The sequence below is a fragment of the Buteo buteo genome, chromosome 14, assembly GCF_964188355.1.
Source record: "Buteo buteo chromosome 14, bButBut1.hap1.1, whole genome shotgun sequence".
NCBI classification, from domain to species: domain Eukaryota; kingdom Metazoa; phylum Chordata; class Aves; order Accipitriformes; family Accipitridae; genus Buteo; species Buteo buteo.
The window spans coordinates 6,876,793-6,897,088 of record NC_134184.1 but is presented as its reverse complement, the minus strand read 5'-3'; the positions used below and the strand labels follow the sequence as shown (position 1 = coordinate 6,897,088).

The window sequence follows — 20,296 nt, the reverse complement described above, 5'->3', positions numbered from 1 at the left end:
CTATCAGTAATTGTTTACATTAGCTATTAACATTTTTGCTTGGAGACCTGAAGGACTGTTCACAAAGAATCAGTGCTTAACGGCTAAACCTTGCCACAGAAAAGCCTCTGGCATTTTATCTTTAAGATTCCAGCATATTTCTGGTGCTACTTTTATACTTACCCACAATAAAAAGCTGATTCCTCCGAGTGCTTTGGATTTGCTTGAATCAGATTTATAGACCAGCTTTTTAGCACTGCTCCCAGGTATTCCAGGAAAGGGCAAAGCTGCTTCAAGTTCCTACAGATTTCCATTTCAGGGTGCTGATGATTCCAGTAGCTTCCACTTTCCAAAAGCAATGTTTTTATTTACTGGGGAGCCAAGTGCAGTGAACTTGGCCTGACATACCTACTTAAGGAGGCAGATGGGTTGTGCAAATCAAGCCAAGAGCAAGGGCGAGGGTAAATGGGCACATTTATGGAAAGGAGTAGCCGTTTAGCCCAGGTTGCTCCACCATTTGACAGACTCCTTCTCTTCCTCTCTCCCCAGCCAAAATGAATGTTGAGTGTGGGAAGAGTTTGGTGTCACGCCGTACCTGCCTGTAAGCAATAATGTCAGTGTTTTTATTTTAAAAAAGTCCCCATTTGATGATGTGAGGCAGTGTTAAGCTCTCTGCAGAGCTGTGGAGACTGCTGGAGGTAGGGTCTCCAGGTGAGGGTTAAGACACTAGAAGATAGCAGTGCCGTAAGGCACATGCTCGCTTTGCTTGTATTATTTTTGAGCATGGGGCTGTCAGCTCTGAGCAGTGACAGTCTAGCCCCTGACATGGGCAATGGCACCTTCCCTTGGAGCCAGCTAACATGCGATGTGGCGCAAGCGTTGCCAGGCCACAGATGGCGAGGAGACTTTTGCAAGCACATGTCAGCATTCAGGCAGCCCTGTAAAGTATATCCCTTAAAAAATGTGCAGTAGGCAACCTGGATTGCTTTAAAATGCCTGTTTCAGGTCAAAACTGAATGAAATAAAATGCAACTAAGTCATCCAAGACAGCACAGCGGGCGGTCACGTATAACTCACAACCTATGGGAGAGTTGCCCAGCTCGCTGCAGGCATCTGAAATGGCACTAGAAACTTCAGTGAGTCAGTGCCAGGTTGCTGCGGACGATCCTGTGAATGTAGATACGTAAGTGTAGGAGTGTTAGTGTGGGAGCTGAATCCACCCTAACTCTCTAAAGTTATATATCTGTTAGTCTGAGAATTCAGTAGGGCTGGTAGTCATTCTTCACTGTTATTAAAGGCCTTAACTTTTTTTTTTGTCAAAGATGTGGGTAGCCCTTAGAGACAATGACAGCAAAAAATCCTTTCATTTCACTTTAAAATACTCTGATGAGAAAAGTCTTGCTTTGGAAAGTTGCCTAGCTCATTTGTTTTATTTCACAAATTACCCAAGCGCCCATTTGTGCTTTGTAACTGGGATTCGGCATTAGTTCTTGATTAGAAGAGCTGTCATCTGCTTTTCTGTGCAGAAACATGAATCACGAGCAGGCAGTTATCGGTAGAGCTCCGGACCATTTAAAGTCACAAAGTCAACTTTAAAACAAGAAAGAGAGACGGAAAAACAAAAAGCATTTGTTGCGCAAGAAGGCCCGGGTGAAATTCTCAGAACTTAGCTGCGCTGAGAAAGTATCAATAACCGTAAAATTTCACAGCCCCCTTTTTAGAACCGCAGCCTTAACGTTTTGTAGGGGAAATAAAGCGTTGGTTAACCTTGGCGCTGGCAGACCTCATTAAAATAACAGCCTGTCACTTTCGAGTTTAAAATAACAGGGTTGTCAGTTTTATATTCAGCGGAACAATCTACGGTCTTATTCTCTGGGAAGCGCTGCGGGTGTGCATCGGGGGGCTGGCAGCCGCGCGCAGGCTGAGCAACAGTGCCATCTCGAGGAACCCCCAGATCCAGGGCGCTCCCCGGCTTCTGGGGTGACGCGATGCTCAAATCCTGCTGAATCCCTGCCGCAGGCACTTCGCTTTTTAAAAGGGCTGAAAAATAATCCGCCATCGAGCGCGTGGCGGTTCGGCAGCTGCTCGGCATTTAAATTTATTTTGTGAGAAAGGGTGGAAATGTATAATGTATGAAAAAATAATCTCCATATAGAGCAAATAAAGTTCTGCTTCGCTTGTTCCAAATCGAAGCAGGTCGCCCTTGCTGAGGTACATAATGTGCATTGAAATTTTGGGCACCTAATGAGCTGTTCTAAACAAGAATATGTGCCTAAGCTCCCTATATCTAATCAGTGGAGAAATGAAGGTGCCTTTAAAAAAACCTCTGAGAAAGAGATCCTCTAGCTAATGTCAAACACCCAGGTGAGGCAGAGGAAGCCCGGTTCAGTAGCTTATACCTAAGTGCCTCTGAGACATCGGTCTGAAGACGGGAGGTGTAACGAAGGACCTACGGGAGACACATCTTTCTCGAGGGGCAGCCCCTAAAACTTGGGGGTCCGAGTTAACTGCTCTTCATTAAGCCTAGTTTACAAGGAAAACTGTGTGTCAGTTAAAATACCCAGCTGTCCTACACTAACCTGCTTGTGACATAGGATTCTTGCCCTGACCGTGACACCCACACGTAGCAGAGACATAGCCATAACAACCAGTTAGAAACAGTATATAGCATGTGCTCGCTGACCTAGTCCTTTTAAACAAATTGTTGGCCATTAGTCTGAGAATGCTTTCAGATTAAATCCCTAATGGACATAAATACTGACTGATGTATGGAAGTTCGGCGCGCTCTTCTGCCGGTACGGCGTAACACAAATCAGATCGCGATGGTCTGTTTGCTCTCCCTACCTGGCCGTGCCCATGACGAAGGGCACGCTCTTCACGATCCCACACGCGGCTCAGGTGGTCAAGCACCATCTCCATAAATCTCTTATCAAGCTGCCTGTCGTTATACAAGGTCTACATCGTTTTTACTAACGACTGCAAGGGTGCTGGGTGCGTGGCTGGCTACGTTAGGCACGTCTAGGGGAAAGCAAGCAGCAAGCAGTAGAAAACTGTCTGGTTTTTCACCTGGAAATAATGTAGCATGAAGAAGTGGCATTAGTTCAATGTTGCTTGTGAATTAAAGGGCAAAGGAGTATGTGACTAAAGAAACTACACAGGCACGGACGTGGCTTGTGCTGGCTACTTCATGTCTGTTCTCTAAGACAGAACCCCAGGCCTCTTCCTACTCGCTGTCCGTAGCTGTTCTGTTAGTGCGACCCACGGGTAGGATATACTTTACATACCCAGCCTGAAGTCCCTGAAATTGCAGCGCTTCGTCACAAACATCCACGTGAAACATCTCCCGAGTGGCTACGCCGCCACATACCGACCCGCAGTACGTCATCCAGAGTGGGACCCTGGTACACCAGAGAATCGACATCCAGTGAGCAGCCAGAAACATTTGCACATTTTTCCAGGGCATAAAGACTTACGTCTCAATGGGACTTTGCATTGAGGTGTTTCTGAGCATCCCCAAGGAGAAGGTATTGACAGAAAGGCAGGCTGAATATTCTGTTTGCATTTCAAAAGGAAAATCTTCCCAAATTGCAGAATAAACAAGAAAAAAATGCAATGCAAAAACATCAGGAAGAAAAGAAGGTTAATGAGAACCAGTTCTTCTTAACACAAGCAAGACTCCATATTATTTTATTTCATTTATTGCATTGAACCTGTGTCAGTTTTGGATGCATTCCACCATCTTTGAACACTATTTTAGCATCTTCTGATATTCCTCTATCTGTGACAGTAGGGATTATATTGGTGGGGATGATAAATCTGGAAGGACTATGAGATGGACTTGCCGGGGGAGGACTTGGCAGGGGAGGAGAGGAAAAAGGGGAATTTACTTTTTAAAAATTATTCGAGGGCCCCAACCTTTAAAATTTGCTTTTTGGCCCCCATTGCTTCTGAGCGTATGTTATCCCACTACCAAAGAAGCACATTTCCATTGGAAACTAAACCCAAGTTGATTCCATGGGCAATTGACTGCTCACTTCACAAGCAAGTGTCTTTCTGGGATCTTTCATGCCTTATAAAATGTTGTTGTCTCACTTTTAGTTTTGCGTGGCATTTTCAATGCTTTTTTGAATTATCCTAGTGAGTCTTTATCCAGATGTCCTGAGTTAAAACAAGGAATGCTAAGGTCTGATTCATGCTAAAATGATGGGCTTGCTTTTTAGCTTACTTCATTACTTTGGAGTGTGAGGTGAGTAAAGAAGACAGAAATGTTGGTCAGGTTTATTTACCTGCTTATAACTGAGCCCATGCTGGTAGGACTGGAACTGAGCTCATGGGTGCTGTTCCAAGTTCTGCTGAGGAATTGCATGACATACGTGACTGCCTCAGTCACATAAGAATTCAGTGGCAGAAATAAGAAATGAACTGTATTTCTCAATGTAGGGCATGTAACTATACCATTTCCATAACTCTGGATATGAATTTCTCTTTAGAAATGATGCAAATATTTAACTTTTCTCACCTACACAGTAATGCCTTTCTTCTGTTAGCAATCATAGATGAAGGCCAAGCTATTTTAATATCTATTTCTACATATCCCCCAATAAATTAAAAATGTAGCTCTCTGCGTGGCTCTTGCTATATCCTTTTTCTTATGAGAGAGAAAGTATTGAAATTCAAAACAAATTTAGTACCTTCAAAGTAGCTGAAAAAAAGTAGTTCAATATAATATCAGGGCTGCGTCAGGAAGATAGCTAGGGAAAGTCAGGCTAACTACAGCCAAAGAGATACAGCTGTCTTAATCCGAATAAATCTCTGCGAGAGAAAGTGGAAAGGAAATATGTAAAATATCAAAATTGCATACATCTCGTGCTTAAATGTTTCCACAGAAGTCTAACTGAGCTTGAAAGTTAATCTTTAATTCAAAGAATAGGAAATACCAAGGAATCATTTATAAGGCCACAGATCACTAGGGGGATACAGGAGTATGATTTCGTAAATCACAAGCAAGCAATGTTAACTGAATCCTTAGTGGCTTTTATCTCGTTTTCAAGGGACTCTACATCTGTTCCATATTTCTTAAATGCTGGTGGTGATCAAAATGATGTACGGAGGAGCGTGCGTAATCATGGGGACTAATAAGAGACTTTCTGTGGTCAAGCTTGAGGATACCCCAGAACTGAAGCCACCGAAACACACAGGCAAAAATTTTACATGTCATGACATCACCTAATTCTATTCTGCAGTTAAATTTACATTAAAAGTACTCCAAACTCGTTGCCTGCCTGAATGTTCATCATGCAGAAGTGAACATGGCTGTCAGGCTGCTCCCTGAAAGAGGAGGTGAATCAATCAGTGTTTGTAACTCCTCTTTCAGGGCCATCAGAAACCATACCACACTTCCAGAAAACCAATTTCAGGATGAGTTTCAAGGAACTGTTTTAGGTAGATATGTAAATTCCACTGCCAAAAGCTGAGAGGGTTAACAGAGGTCCAGTCACACAGCAAGAAAGAGCAAGGCTTCGTAGGCTGAGTCCACAAAATTGTTTAAAGCTTGATGGAGAAATAATGCAATGGGAAGGGGGGGATAGCTATGAAGGGAAATACCTGAGGGGGATAAAAAGTGTTAAAATGCACCTGAATTGGAGGCATCTAGAGAGGACTGCAAATGGTAACCTTTCCCTAAGCTTTAGTCATTTTTGTTATTGCTGCTTTTGTGAGTCATGTAAATGTCTCCCTTCCCCCCAGGCTCTAAAATGGGAATGACACCTCAGGGGGATGCCTGTGAGATTTAATTAGCTGTCATTTACCAGCAATCCTGGGTAAAGTAAGACCATCTTACCGTACCATGCATACTTCTGTAACACCAATAAAAAACATCTTTATTGTTAGGAAATTTAATGATTTGTTGTCTACATGCAGTACACATAGAATATGTAAACATTTAATATCTTCAGAAATGACTGGGGAATGGGAGTCCTCATTTTGATTTTCAGGGAGTATCTGGAGAGCGTGTGCAGTATGTGAGCTGTGAGAACCTGTCCCTGTTCTTTTGCTGACATCTATGAAAATACATGGTTTGTACTCCAAATTACAGCCTTTACAAGGGCCACGGGGGGAAATCACTTTCCAATGGGTGTTGACTCACTTGTGGCTCAAACCAGAAGTCTTCATGTCCTAGAGCACCAGCTCTAATTTGATTGTGGTAGAAATCTGAATATAACTGTAAACATCTGAGTTTTGAATAGCTTAAAATAACTTCCAGATAGCAACAAATTTACTGCTCTGAAAACTAATTACTCACCACCAATGCCAATCAGGTTGCTTGTGTAAATAGTTATCCAGGCAGAAGAAATAAAGGACAAAATCTGTCACTTTGACTCTTGTGTTCCCCAAGCTTATATGAATGGGCCCTCCTCCCTATAAACCCTCCTCCCTACATTTTCTATAGGATTTCTCTACCTGATTTACTGCCTCATGGCCTAAGAGGAGTTTACACATCTCTTCGTGAACACTGGGCGGTTTAACTGAGTTGCTTGTGCTGGTTAGCTGTACCAGTAGGGACATCGGGGTTTTTACCCCCAGCATGGGTGGAAGGGGAAGAACAGGGGCTGCTGTCTGTCCAACGACCCGGGTCCCATGGACCAAAGACATCCGAAAGGTCAGACATCCTGAGAGTATCCCCACTTCTGCTGAAGGCTTGCCCACGGTCTGTAAACTGGAATTTAATTTTTGGCTTGACAGGGCCCCCCTATTGAGACTTTAAAGGCTTGCAAATGCTGCTAGTATCTCATATGAAAACAAAGCAACTAGGGCTTGGCAGGGGGTGTGAAGGAGATTTATAAGGCGTCTACCATGGCAAGAAACACCGTCAACAGCCCATGCAGCCAAATACTGTCCTACTTATTTCTTACGGATGAAAATGCAGACGGTGCTTCTGAAATAACATCCTTGGCTGTTTCTATCTCCGGGCTTATAAAGTGACATTCCATAGAGTTTAAGCATGGCAAAGCAGCGTGGGCCATTTGCTCGGAGAGCTATCATGTCTTCAGAACAAAAGATAAAAGAGATAAATAGCCAAGTACAATATTGTACCTCAACAACCTAAAAGCCAATCTCAAAACTGAATGGAAGAATGGAGAGCTTTTATTTCTTGGTTTTTTTAAAGAATAAAGCTCGGTGATTTCCTTTGAAAGCTATTCAACAAGCTCCCCTAAATCCTATTACAACTTAATGTGAAATGCATCTGTTTCGGTAAGAACAACAGTGGCACCATTCATCCTTTGTAGTCTGTCCTTTGTTGTGTTTTTTATCTATTCTTGTAGATTTTTCCACGGTAGTATACCAAACGCAAACCAAGAACTGATAACATTTTAGCCAGAGCATTTACTTATTAAGTTGATGCTGGAAATTCAGTTTGTTCCTGCTTGCTGCCTGAATTATGCCAAATTAAATTATTGTTCAAGGAGTTCAGAACATGAAGAAACTGTTCCGATACTGTCCCAACATTTCTTGAATGTGAAGTCTGTATCCAGCTACAGATATTTATATACACCTAACAGCAAAGATAGATATAGTCTCTGCATGCATGTATACAGACAAACTTCTCACTGTTACTCAGATCCAAATGTACTGCAATGTATCCAGCCTGCGTATCTTAAATCAGTTCAACATCAGCTCAGCACTGCACCATTTTTTCAGAACCTATGCATGTAGCTCTAAATATAATATTTATCTAAGACAGGACCAAGTTGGTGGATGAGACATTTTATCTGATGTACACTGTTTAACTGAATTTACATTCAGCAGACTGCGAGGCATATTAATTCTTAGAAAGATGTATATTTAGAAAACCTTAGACAAATGGAGACTAGAAAGAGCAAGTTGTAACATGCTTTTATTAATGTCTTGCCTGTGGAAAAAGGTGACACTTGTTTATTTGTACTCTCCAAACCCAAATGCTGAGTGCCTTGCTTGTAAATACAGGAATTTAAGTTTTAGCACCTTCAACCCTTTTAACTTTCACCATCATCACCATTATGGAATTAAACAGCCTATTATTTAACATGATAGTTAGCGTGGCTGATGTTTTTAACCTGTTTTCCCTCTCGTTGTCTCTTAATCAGGTAACAGACATTAAAGAAAAGCTAAAGCTCTCTAAAAAGTTCTGGTCAACATTACCCTACACAATCTGCAAGGATGAGCGAGTGACAGCCGGTCCGTCAATCGAGGAGGACTGCTGGAACGGCCACACCAAGGCGAGGTGAGGTGGACCCCTCTCCACCGCACTCGGTCCAAACCCCCATCTGGCCTGAAGCAATCGCGAAACTGAGGGTATTTCACAAAACTCTTTGTAAGAGTGAAACAGAAATGGGGAGAACAAGTAATCGTCCACACGCAGCTTGTAGCCGAGATTACTTATTGTCAAGGTGCCATTAAAGCCGGAGTGTGAGTCAGGGTAAATGTGCACAGCGTGTCAGCATGTGAACATAGAAAATGTTCACTGGTTCAGCTCCAGAAGGATAATTTATACTGAGAGTTCAAAGAGCTCTTTAGCTCCATTTAGCATCCCTGTGTAGGGACTGACAGCTTGTGAAGCAATTGCACTCTCGGGATATCATACTGGGATGAACCAGAAATTGGAATTTTGGCTCTATTTGCTATTGGCTGGCAAAGCTTAGGGCTATTTGCTGGGAAAAAAACGAAACAAAACAAAAAAACCACAACTGAAAAATAGGCAGCAGAGAATAAATGTAACACTCCTACTTATCTTGCGTAGAAGGCTTGACCTTATGTTACTTCATCAGAGATACTGTGGTCATCTGCCCTTGTTTGTGATGAGTTTTCTGTGAGTTTTAATTTTGAAGTTTGCTTGGCTCTGGCTGTGGCAGGGCTGGAGCTGGCAGATGAGCACGTGTCTCCAAAGGTCCCAGTGTGGATTCCTCAGCTGACAGAGGAGAGGATCTGATTCTCCCTGCTGAGAGAGAGAGGAATTGACTCAAGGACCACACCAGGGGCAGTCAGGTTGCAGGTCTCCAGGGGCAGGCTGTGCTTTTGGGGAGACAGGAGGAGTGGGGAGGTTTGAGGTTTGAGCATCTGGTGAGCACTGACTCCGGAGAGCAGTGATGCTTTCTGGCACTCAGGGACTGGAATCTTAATTTTCCTTTTACTTGATGATACATATGAAGTCAGAATACAAAAATGAGCCAATAACAACAAAAACAACAAACAAGGGGCATAAAAAAAAAAGTGAGACAAGCACATCAAATATAAAAACTCAGTGAAAATAAAACATAGGAAAAGCTCACAAACCTATTAAATGCCATTTTGCATGGATAGATGGGTGGATGGACAGCTACATAGATAGATGGCACCTACCCCATCATCTAATAACTTTTTGAAGGAGCACACTTTACAGAGGGAGGTTTTGCACTGAATGCACGCCCTTTTTCCTAGCTTACTGCATAATGCTCCAAAGAATTCATTCTCCAGCCAAGAGCAGAGGGCTGTTTGGAATGCTGCTAGCCCATTGAACCCACTTTGAGACCACCAGGATGCATGCATTAATAAGACATGTATGCTACTCCTACAAAAGAGCAGTCAAACCTGCTAATAACCCTCCTGGTTTCCAAGCCCAACACTCGTGTTTGTACCACGTCTGGCTGATACTTTTCAGCTAGCACAACTTCCACATTTGTTGGGAGGTGCATTTTATGCATGTAGTTTTTCACCCTCTTTTTGCAGTATTTATCTTATGAGAAGCCTAGCTATTTCCATGATGCCTTCTGATATTAACGTTCTGGAACCATTGAGAAAAGCTATCTTCTGCTGATAATCTTGATTAATTTAACACAGACATTTCACTGGATGTGGAATCACAGCTTCAAAGCATCACCTGAAAATATGGTTTCAGCAGGCCCAGCCGCTGCTCTTCTGTCCAGTTTCTATTTCATATCCATTCACAGAAGAAATGTATAGTCATAGTCTTAATAAGAGAATTCAATAAATGCTTCAGGTGGAGAGAAGAGTAATAAATCAGAGAGATACCATAGAATGCCATGGCCTGTATATGAATAATATTGAAAATATTATTGAAAATATTATTGAGAATAACTAGCTTTAGATGCAAAATTACCTCCTGGCTGGTGAACAAGGACATTTACTGCTGCATAAAGAAAAAAAACATAAATGCTTCTTTGATCATACTGATTAGTATCTGGTATCAAACGCTAGTTCACAAGAGCAAGGGTGGTAAAATCTGGCAAATATGCATGTATCTACCTGTGTTCACTGTGTCACCTGTCATAAGCACCCCTGTGCTATATGAGGAGCTGCATTTTGAATTCCAGAGAATAAGACAACAGCCCATGATAAAAAAAAAAAAAGGAAATTTAGCCACCTCCTGTTTTCCTAGACATTAAGACAACAAGTAAGAAGACAACAGGGTGCTGGCTACTGTTGAGAAAGGAGATTGTTGCTGGGTTTTGCTCAGAGCCCGTGGTGGTATAAAGAATTAGAAACTTTGAATTGCCAGGTAGACATTATGCCTCATGTTTCATTTTACACATCACCTTTCGATGCTGCTTTTACAGGGGAAAAGAATTACAAACCTGAGATCACAGAAAATGAAAGCTAGGCTTTCTCCTGAGAGAGGAATTACACCAAGGTCACTTGTGGTTATTACACTCCCCAGATATCACTTTGCTACCATGATTAATTTACAGTGACACAAGGATGCCGAATGAAGGTCGCCAATTCACGCGTAATCACGGGGTAACAGAGTCATCCATTTGGTGTTCTGGAAGGGTGCACTTGGCTCGTTGCTGATCCTGTACGAAGAATGGTTTTAATCAGGTCACATCAGGTAGAAACCAAGTGCTGTGGAAATGGGAAAATATTTATTAGGTGGATGAACCTCTTTTTTTGAAAAACCCATATTTAAAAAAACAATAATAGCTACTTCAGACAAAGTGCCTTTTAGAGAGATGCCCAGCAGGACTTCCCCATCACATCTGTATTCACAAAAGAACTTGAACAGAATTTTACGTTTAAAGAATTAATGTCTTCTGCCAGATGTGCAGACAGATTTTTTTAGGATATTTAGGATCTAAAAAACATCATCAACACCAAACTTTAAAAATTTAGCTCCTTCTCTATATGCAGATAAATTCTTAACAACAGCTGATAACCTCTTCACTAATAGATGGTCTCCAGAAATTAAGGAATTTTCCCAACAATGATGGAATTCAGGCTTTAGGACTTAAACCAAATCCAAGGTATTAGCCCTTGAATAAGTGACTTTTACTGAAGTGAGAACAGTAACCAAATCTGCAACCATTCCGGTGGTCAGGAGAAGAACCTTGAATTGCTCCAACCAACTCAGCCAACTTGTTTCAACCAAACCATGTGAGAGATTGTGCTCAGGCACTATCATTCTGGTGCTCATGCTCATCAGGACTATAGACTTATTAATATGTCTTAGCTCTGGAAAGCTGTAATCTGTGGAAGAGATGAGACCTGCATTCCTTTCTATGAGGAACCTATCACTCCTCCAAGTACAATGAAGAAGAAATAGAATTATATAAGAAACAAACAGTAATTATAAACAGAAAAAAAAAAATAGAGAAATGTTAAGGCATAAAAGGAAAAATGAACACTAACGTTCAATGTCTAGCTAAAAACTACAAGGTATTTCACCAAAGCGAACACAGGGTGGAGTCTCAGCTGGCCTGAAGTTTTTGTCTTCTGCCACATGTATGGGAGTGCCTGCTGCCCCAGCAGAGAGCCTTTAATTCCTGGTGAAATTCAGGTGGGAAGGAAGACTTACCACATCAGTGCCTGCCCCAGGAGAGCTGCTCATTGCTGACCAGCAAGGCTTGCAATGAGAATGAGTTGAACGTCCTTTACCTGGAGGTAGGCAAAGATAACCGTTTAGCACCACTAGTGAAAGTGTGAATAAACCACTTCTCAGGAAGTGTGAAAACTGCCTATTCGTAATTGACATCTCTCGTTTATTTTTGCATCTTCTTCCTTCCAACAAACTGGCAGATGAGGTATTTTCTCCCTCTCTTTCCATCTCCTCGAGCTGTTCTCCAAGATGGAGGAAAAAAAATGAACTGAAAATATCCTATGGGGATTACCTCCTGAGCAAACAAAATCAGATGAGGTGATCTAGTTAGCCAAACAAGCCAATTTTCCACTGCACTTATCTTTCTGAACCAGATGTGACTGCCTACCCCCAGCCCAGCCTGAGTAAGCCTGTGCTGTATTTTGTACTCTATTGCCTACAATTCTGTGCACCTGGAAAAACTCCAGTACTGCCTAGGTGGGATGCTCCAGTCGTACTGTAAGCAGCTGCTGCAGCAGCAAAATATGGAGAATTGCTGCCCTTTAAGGCAGATGTCTCTTAAAAACCAAAAGATTCTTCCTTTTTTTGTTTTTTTGTTTTGTTTTGGTTTTTTCATAGCTACAGCCTTTATATAAATGACCTGAAGGATCCATCAGTCATTTTTAGACTTGAAAAGGAAGCAGACACCCTGGAACATTAACTGGATATTAAAAAAAAAAAAAAAAAAAAAGTGGTTTTAAATAGGCTTTGTGGTACTTGGCTATGATGTGCCAAAAGACATCTTTGTTGTGTCTGCTGAGACAAGCAAGAACTGTGGAAAGGCTAAGAGGAACAGAAAGCATTAATATTTTAGAAAACAATGTAAATTACAGTAAAATTCTGACATAGCTGAGCAAGGAGCAAACAGCAGAAAACAAACAATATTGTTCAGCTTCTCTATACTCAAAGGGCTAAGAAAGCTGATTTTTTTTTTTTTTTTGCTAGGAGGATGCAAAGAACAGACACTGATTCAGGCTGGCACTTCTCTTCTTTTCATTTATAATGGGCATACAGTTCTTGTAATGGCCAGGCCTACAAAGAGATCATTAACGAGAGCAGAAGCAGCAGCAAAGCTTAAAATTCACAGGGGTGTCTCCACTTACAGAACTGCAGCAAAAGCAGCTGTGTTCAACAACTTTGCGCAGCCAGCAACAAATCTTCTGTCAAAAAGTGGTCCCAAGGCATGGCTTCCAATTCGGTGTGACTTAACCCTACCCCACACACATCAAAATGCTTTTGTCAGAACATGTGCCGGGCTGCCTCTCAGAGGCTGTCACTCACGGAACACCTTGGGCTGCGTGTTCCCCTATCTGTACCAGTCCTTTAAACAAAGGAAAACAATTCAAAGATATTTACATTCAATATAGGCTTTTCTGCACTTTTTTCCCCCCCTGAGGAAGCAGGTGAACTAGTTCAGTAATGAGGGCAGAATCCAGCTTCACATTCAGACATGTAAGTTCATGCATTTAATATAGATGCCTGTGGGTGAGACAATAAGGAGTCATTTGTGTTACCCAAGTGAGAGTAGTGTCATTTGTGACTCTCTGGCATGTCTGAGGTGAGTATGACACAGGACACTACCTCCCATCTGGACCAGAGGCTGGGCTAGAACTGCTTGAGCATTTTAAAGATCACCAGTGTTAAGGTGCCTGAAGAGAGCCCCAATATCCTGTCAGTGTAGTCAATGAGGCAGTTTTCCACTGCCTAAACACACTTATTTACTGCTACGTGAGATGGTCTAAATAGTCAAGACACCTTCATGGAGCTGGCAACCTAGACACTGGACCTGTGGGACATCCAAACCCTACTGGAGTGACAGCAGGACACCAAGCAGCACACGTCCTGGAGGCTGAAGTGGCACCCAAAGCTCAATTCAGCTGTCTAAAGAAAGACACCTAATACAACTTTAGATGCCCCAGATGTCCAAGACCTCCCCCACAAGCCTATAGGTATGATGCAGAAAGCCACACTTTTCAGGGCTAGTAAGGAGAAGAGGAGGAATAAGCAAGAGCATTCAAATGGCACCAGATGCCTGTCTGTGCAACTAAATCCCAGCAGATGAAATCTAACGAACTAGTCATTTAGCCAAAGGCATGTGGGACTCCAACAGCTGTCCCCGCTCCACTGACGAATAAACTCCTGAGTAGTTTTGACTAGATCTTGTGTTGACTAGATCTGGCAAGAGTGGGACTCTGCTCATATGCAGACATTTAGACATACAGGTTTGGGTATCTGTATAAACCTAAAGATGAATCGTCAGCCTCTCTAATTCTTTTGCTCTTATGCCCTAAATGCCGAGAGGCTCATTCGCCTGGGAATTTAAGTATCTACGTAACATTTAGGCAATCATAAGGTCATGGGTTTCTTGTGACCCACATCCCGTATGGGTCCCTTACACATCTAGGTGAGGTGCACTGGCCCAGTTCTCCTGAGAGGTTAAGCCCTTCCATGCCAGGAATGCTTTGGGGATGAGCAGCTCCTGAGGCAGATAATGCAGGGATAATGCAGGGTGTGCGACAATTCGACTGAATCACTTCCTGAGACTGAATGGGCTGGCTCGTTTAAAGTTAGATGGTCTTCAGAAGGACTTCAGATCCACGCTGATCACAGTGCAGAATATGAACCTTGATAAAACACACCAGAGCACTCTCTAATTGCTTTAAATCTCCAATCTAACTCATATTGTCTCCATATAAAAAGCTCACTAAGAAGTCAGTACATTCTTCTTTTATTATTGCCGATAAGACGAGATGAAATCAAACATAAATCAGTCAAAGAAGGCCTGTGAACTGCCGTTCAGAGCTAGCCATAGCTTCTCCTGGATGGCTTGCAATAAAGAGCAGCTAACCCTTCATAAACAAGGAAAGCAATCCACATGAACGCTCGGTGATTTCAAATCACCTCTAGCTGCTAACAGCTATGGCCATTGTCATGGACAAGACACTGGGCAAGATGGACATCCTCTCTGAGCCAGCAGGGCAATTCTTACCTTCTGACTTTTTTTTAATCAACTGCACCTTGAAATCGCTGATTTACTTCTGGGCTGAGTAATTTGTCTACAGCAGCCATTTCATTTGTAGAGACGTGTGACAGATGGAGGTGCTGTTCCTTTGCAGCCCAGAGCTTCCCTGCGTGCCAAGGTCTCTGTCCTGCTTCCTCCAGGCAGCTCTGCGGAATTATTTCCAATTTCTATCTTTGGTGATTCATAACACTGCGGTCTGCAGTCCTCCGTACTAGAGGGGGTGCTTCTGTATTCTCACCGTAGTTAAGCCTGTACCACAGGAGTCTGGATGGGATCCCTACAGCATAGTTATTTCTCATTATGGTACTAGTGAAACAACAGGACATGCAGTTTGAGGCTGGGTATTTTTGGCAGTCATGTTTTGTTCTTATATGTTCACACTCCCCCAGGATTATTCTCATGTAAGCTTTCAAAGGCTACTGATGACAAATGAGTCTCATCTTGCAAAGCAAGGACCTATTAGGATGAGACTAAACCCTTCCCTGGTGCAGCAAAGCAGTCATCATTTTGTGGACCTCCAGAAGCAATACAAAACTTATTTTCCCTTAACCATGACTTCAGCAGAGAAAGTCTTTTCTTCTCCCTCACTTTCACATTTATTTTTAGGGGATATATTTATTTTTCCAGACCAATATGAACGTAACACTGGCACCAACACCACATTTGAATATTGATAGGGAATCGGGCTGGCACAAGTGAGAGTGAAGTGAAATACTCTTAAACTATGTTTGGTACCGGGCATCATGAAAGTTTGCCATTAGTAAGCTACACTGTGCTACCATTACCAGCTGAGCACACAACCACACGAGGAGTCCCACAAACATCAGTAGGATAGCCTGGTATGCAGACAAATTACAAAATAGATCGTATCCTGATAAAGAACATGAACAAAGGGTAGATCTGCCCCAAATCCCTTGCAGTCTAAATATGATACAAAGATAGTAGGTAAATAAAGACAGACAAGAGAGGACAGGGAAGCAGTGATAAACTATTTTCTCAGGATACCATGGTAGCACAGAGAAATAATGTCAGCCCTTTATCAGCCTAGCAGCTGTAAAATGCGTAGATAATTTTTAACAGAGATTCAAAGCAGGAAAAAAGGTGGCTTTGCAGATGCCTATGAGGAGAGTTTCCTGAGGACAAAGAGCAGCAGGGAACGAAGTGAAGAGATGATGAAGACTTTTACCGTAGGATGATTGGAGGCATGGGCTGATTTTTGTAGGGGAGAGATACCTGCAAAAGCACACTTGCTGCCTGTGAGCAGCCTAAGATTGCATTTGCCAAGATCAGAGAAGGGAATGCTGCAGTAATCAAGAAATGATAAGCTAAGAGCCTGAACAAAAAATTCATATATGTGGATGGATAGGAAATGCCATACCTTAAATATGTTATGCACAAAGCACGTGGAAGATGCAAGTATAGCCTGTTTATAAGGAATAAGGACCAAATCAAAGAGAATACTGGAGTCTGGTAAACTCACAACACTGTTTATGGGACTGGATGTTGGATAGGCTGGAGATGTTGTTCACGGTGGTCAAAAAAGGGAGGCAAGGAAGAACTAGAGAAGACAATTAAGGGTTTACTTTAAACAAGGAGAGCCATAATGCCTCAAGATAGTCTTCTAAACTATCTCAGAACAACAAATGTGCTATACATAACAAAGGAGTTCATATTTTTCAAGCAGAAATAAATAAAAACAGAAGAATGCACTGTTAGATGTTTAATTTAGTGTGCAACCATTCCTATCAGTAGAGGATCTGAACATGCAGTGACTTACTGCTGGCTGGTGAACCTCTTCCATAGTTCATAGAGCCAGTGCACTTGCTGGGAAGTATGAGGAGAGTTAGGAAGCTGGAGAGCTTAAATTCTTTCTGCTCTCCATGCAGCTGAGCTACTAAAAAGATCCTTTAGAGTCTGTAAAATTAAAAACCATATTTTTAAAATGGTTTCACTGGTGCTGTTTAAGAACCGTGTAATCATTATCAGTATCAAATTGCTTAGCACAGCACTTACTGTACAGTCTTTGATTTCTGAAACTTATTGCATTTTAAACTAACCACTCATCCCTATATAGATACTTGCCTGAGATTATGAACGATGGCTTGACCAACCAGATCAACAATCCAGAAGTAGATGTGGACATCACAAGGCCAGACACCTTTATTCGACAACAAATCATGGCCTTACGTGTCATGACTAACAAACTGAAGAATGCATATAATGGAAATGACGTCAACTTCCAGGATACAAGTAAGAAACCATTAACTGTCATTAAATAAGTATATTTTTGGAACACATTTATAAATCGGTTCCATTGCAATGGCTTTCTTTGATCTTTGTGCTGCTGACAACATAAAAAAAAAAAGTCTTTTTCTGTCCCGTGAAATACCAGTTATATATTTGTTTCTTTTGCTTCTCTTGCTTATCTTCGTGTCAAATGCATCAAGACACTGAGGGCTTTCCATAATGCCACCAGTCCACTCCTTTTTCTGGAGAGCATTTAGGCACCTAATTAAATCACAGTGGCTTTCATTTGGATGCTTTACTGAATGAAAGTTAGCACCACCAGCACTTTCCTGCTCCCAAGGTCTTCATCCCCACTGGGGTGCCGGGTGGAACGGGAACAGAGAAAAGGGATGAACACTGTAACCCCGTGGCCTTCATGGTGTTTTCCTTGCTCCTTTGTGCCAGGTGATGAAACCAGCGGCTCGGGCAGCGGAAGCGGCTGTACGGATGACATCTGTCCCACCGAGTTTGATTTCATCACCACCGAAGCACCACCGGTCGACTCCGACAGGAGGGAGGTGGAGGCTTCAGCCACACAGCCTGGCTGGTCACTGCAGACATTGCTCGTCCTCTTCATCAGTCTTGTACTGCAGAGACAGTGGAGATAATCCTGGATCTGGTCAGAGAAACTGTGTTTTAGCTAGAGAAACAGCCAACTTTCTTCTTTTCTTATACTCTTGGACAATGGACCATGCCACAAACACTTGCAGTTTTCTACAAGAAGAGAGCAGTACTGCAACCTGCTTCCCTTTTTTGTTTTCCCAAAGAGTACCAGGTGCCAGACTGAACTGCTTCCTGCTTTTTTCAGATATCTCTGAAGACGATATCCACTCTTGAGAGAATTCTTTCTCAAACCTTTATTACAGGAGACTTTCTGAGCTTCATTTCCTTTTATGCTGCAAAAGTAAAAAAGGATCTTACAGTGTGTGTTTTTCCCTAACGAGAAAAAAGAGGGGGGAAGAAACCAAGAAAACAGTTTTCTTTCTGAATCAGGCCTGACTCAAGGCTGCTGCATTTCAACAGACTATCAACAAAACAACAAAAAAAAGACAAGAAAGGAACAAAAAAAATGCAACCGTTCTTCACTGACAGCCAGGTTTCCTTTAGGAACTTTTGTAGGATGATTCAGGTCATCAGAATGATCATTGTTATAGGGAGGAAGTCTGGATTTTTTTTCCAACACAAAAGTATGTCTCAACGGTGAATGCACTCCATCTGCCAACCACATCAGATTGGTATGAAGGTAGAGAAGCTGAAAAATAAGTTTATCTTTTAGTATGATAGTAACTCCACTAGCTTCAGAATATCATGTTACAGTTGTTTAGGATTTAAATCTTAATGCCCAGTAAAAAATTGAGTAGTAGCATGATTTCACCTAGCTTCTTTTAGTATTTATCCATGTTATACAATTGGCACAGTTTTCCACTTAGCTCACCATCAGCCGTGGTGGTAATGCTAAACAACGCTCCTGACAAATCTTCCCTCAAGGGTTCGGACAGAAAATAATCTCTTGTGATATAATCTCTTTCCTTTTGTCACTGTTCTGACATTGATTAGGACTTTCTGCTACCATGTTCATTATCCTACCAAGACGGCAATTCTCTAATGGACTAACAGCAACCGGATCAATAGTGTGTTTCACACCTACCTACATCTTTCATATCAGTTAATTTCAGTGTCACAAGGATTTCTTCTACAAAATTTCAGAACAAACAAATATATAGTACTGACATGGAGATTTCTTTCACTTTTTTAGTCTTAGTATGATCATCTATTTTTATATATATAAATATATATAAATCACAGATTTTAACTTCTTAATTACAAGCTCAGGGTTGACACTTCTTTGTAAGAAAAAAAATGTTTGGTCAACCAGCTCTTCTTTTTTTGTGCTGCTCTGAAAAGTAACCCTTTAATGACTGGTGAGCACGAAAATGAAAGAAGAGAATTTTTTACATATCCAGTTGTCCATTTCTTAACAGGTTTGCAGGGTGGGGGAGAAAACCTCTCTCATATATGTGTATTTGTGGGGGGCATGTGAGTTTGTGTGAGAGGCCTAGAGAAGGACACGGATGTTATTTGTGATGGCAGTTGTACTCTCAGATTCTTCAAGGATACATTGCTTTAATAATCATTGCCTAAATGACCATGGTCCTGGGAAGAGTTTCCCTTATTTGCATCGGGTCGTAAGACCCAAGATGCAAACTGTTTAAATCCTGGACAAAAGAGTGTCAACAATTAGACATCAAAACCTTCCCTCTTCCATCAGCCACAAAGGGCTTCTGGGACAATTCTGCACAGTGTTGAAATGATTCGCCAGAAATTTATTTCCTGATTCTTACGGTGACTCTGGAAATGGTATAGACAAGTTGTGGTAACACTGCAAAGCCAGCCAACCACATTACAATTTAACAGCAGAGCAGGTAGATCATATCCATTGCAATCTCTTTTTCTTGTCAAATTATAATTAGCTATCGATTTAGGCATGAAATTAAAGTAGAAAACACACAGCACGTTAGGATAAAGTATACTTAAGCACTTTTACCAAAAAGCATTTACAAACTCTCTATAGACTATGTCTAATAACGAAAAGCATAGGTTTTGAGCCACTTGTATTCCATTCTTTTTTTTCCCATTTGTTTGTTTACTTCAAAGTATAATGATCTATTCTTCTGGGCCCAGCCTAGTGTGCAGGAGCCGCTGGCGAGGTGTTGGGGTCTCCCATGTCCGTAGCCGTGCTTCGTGCTTCTCTGCTGGTTCCCTCTAGAGCAGATCTTTGTCTCATTCAGCATTTGATGTCTTCAGGAAGCTAAACAGCAGAGTGTAAGCCAATTCTCGGAGGCTTTTTTGCTGGCCCTGGTGCAGCAGGTACCAAGAAGAGGATCTTTTCTTTCATTTTTTTTCCTGAACTTGCACATGCAGCTTTCTACAAGGAGAGCCCTTTAAAATTCTCCCCTGGTCATCTCCTTCTACCCATATACACACCCTTTCTACACTTCTCCTCCTCAGCAACTTTGTTTCAGGACAAGTTGAGTGTCATTTTGATTTATCCCATTCTGTGTTTATTCAGTGGTAACATACTATTTCCATCTGATTATTCTGGGTCTGGAAGCTTATTGACAGGT

The 20,296-nt window shown here is 41.9% G+C and overlaps 1 protein-coding gene across 1 annotated transcript in view; it reads left to right on the top strand.

Moving 5' to 3' along the window:
* GPC6 (glypican 6) overlaps positions 1-17,779 on the top strand; it is a 771,476-nt gene extending 753,697 nt beyond the window's left edge. Inside the window, exons 8-10 of the mRNA XM_075045977.1 lie at positions 8,103-8,239; positions 16,960-17,135; positions 17,577-17,779. Of these exons, the coding sequence (XP_074902078.1) occupies positions 8,103-8,239; positions 16,960-17,135; positions 17,577-17,779 (516 nt within the window). The remainder of the gene's footprint in view (positions 1-8,102; positions 8,240-16,959; positions 17,136-17,576) is intronic.
* The last annotated feature ends 2,517 nt before the right edge of the window (positions 17,780-20,296 follow it).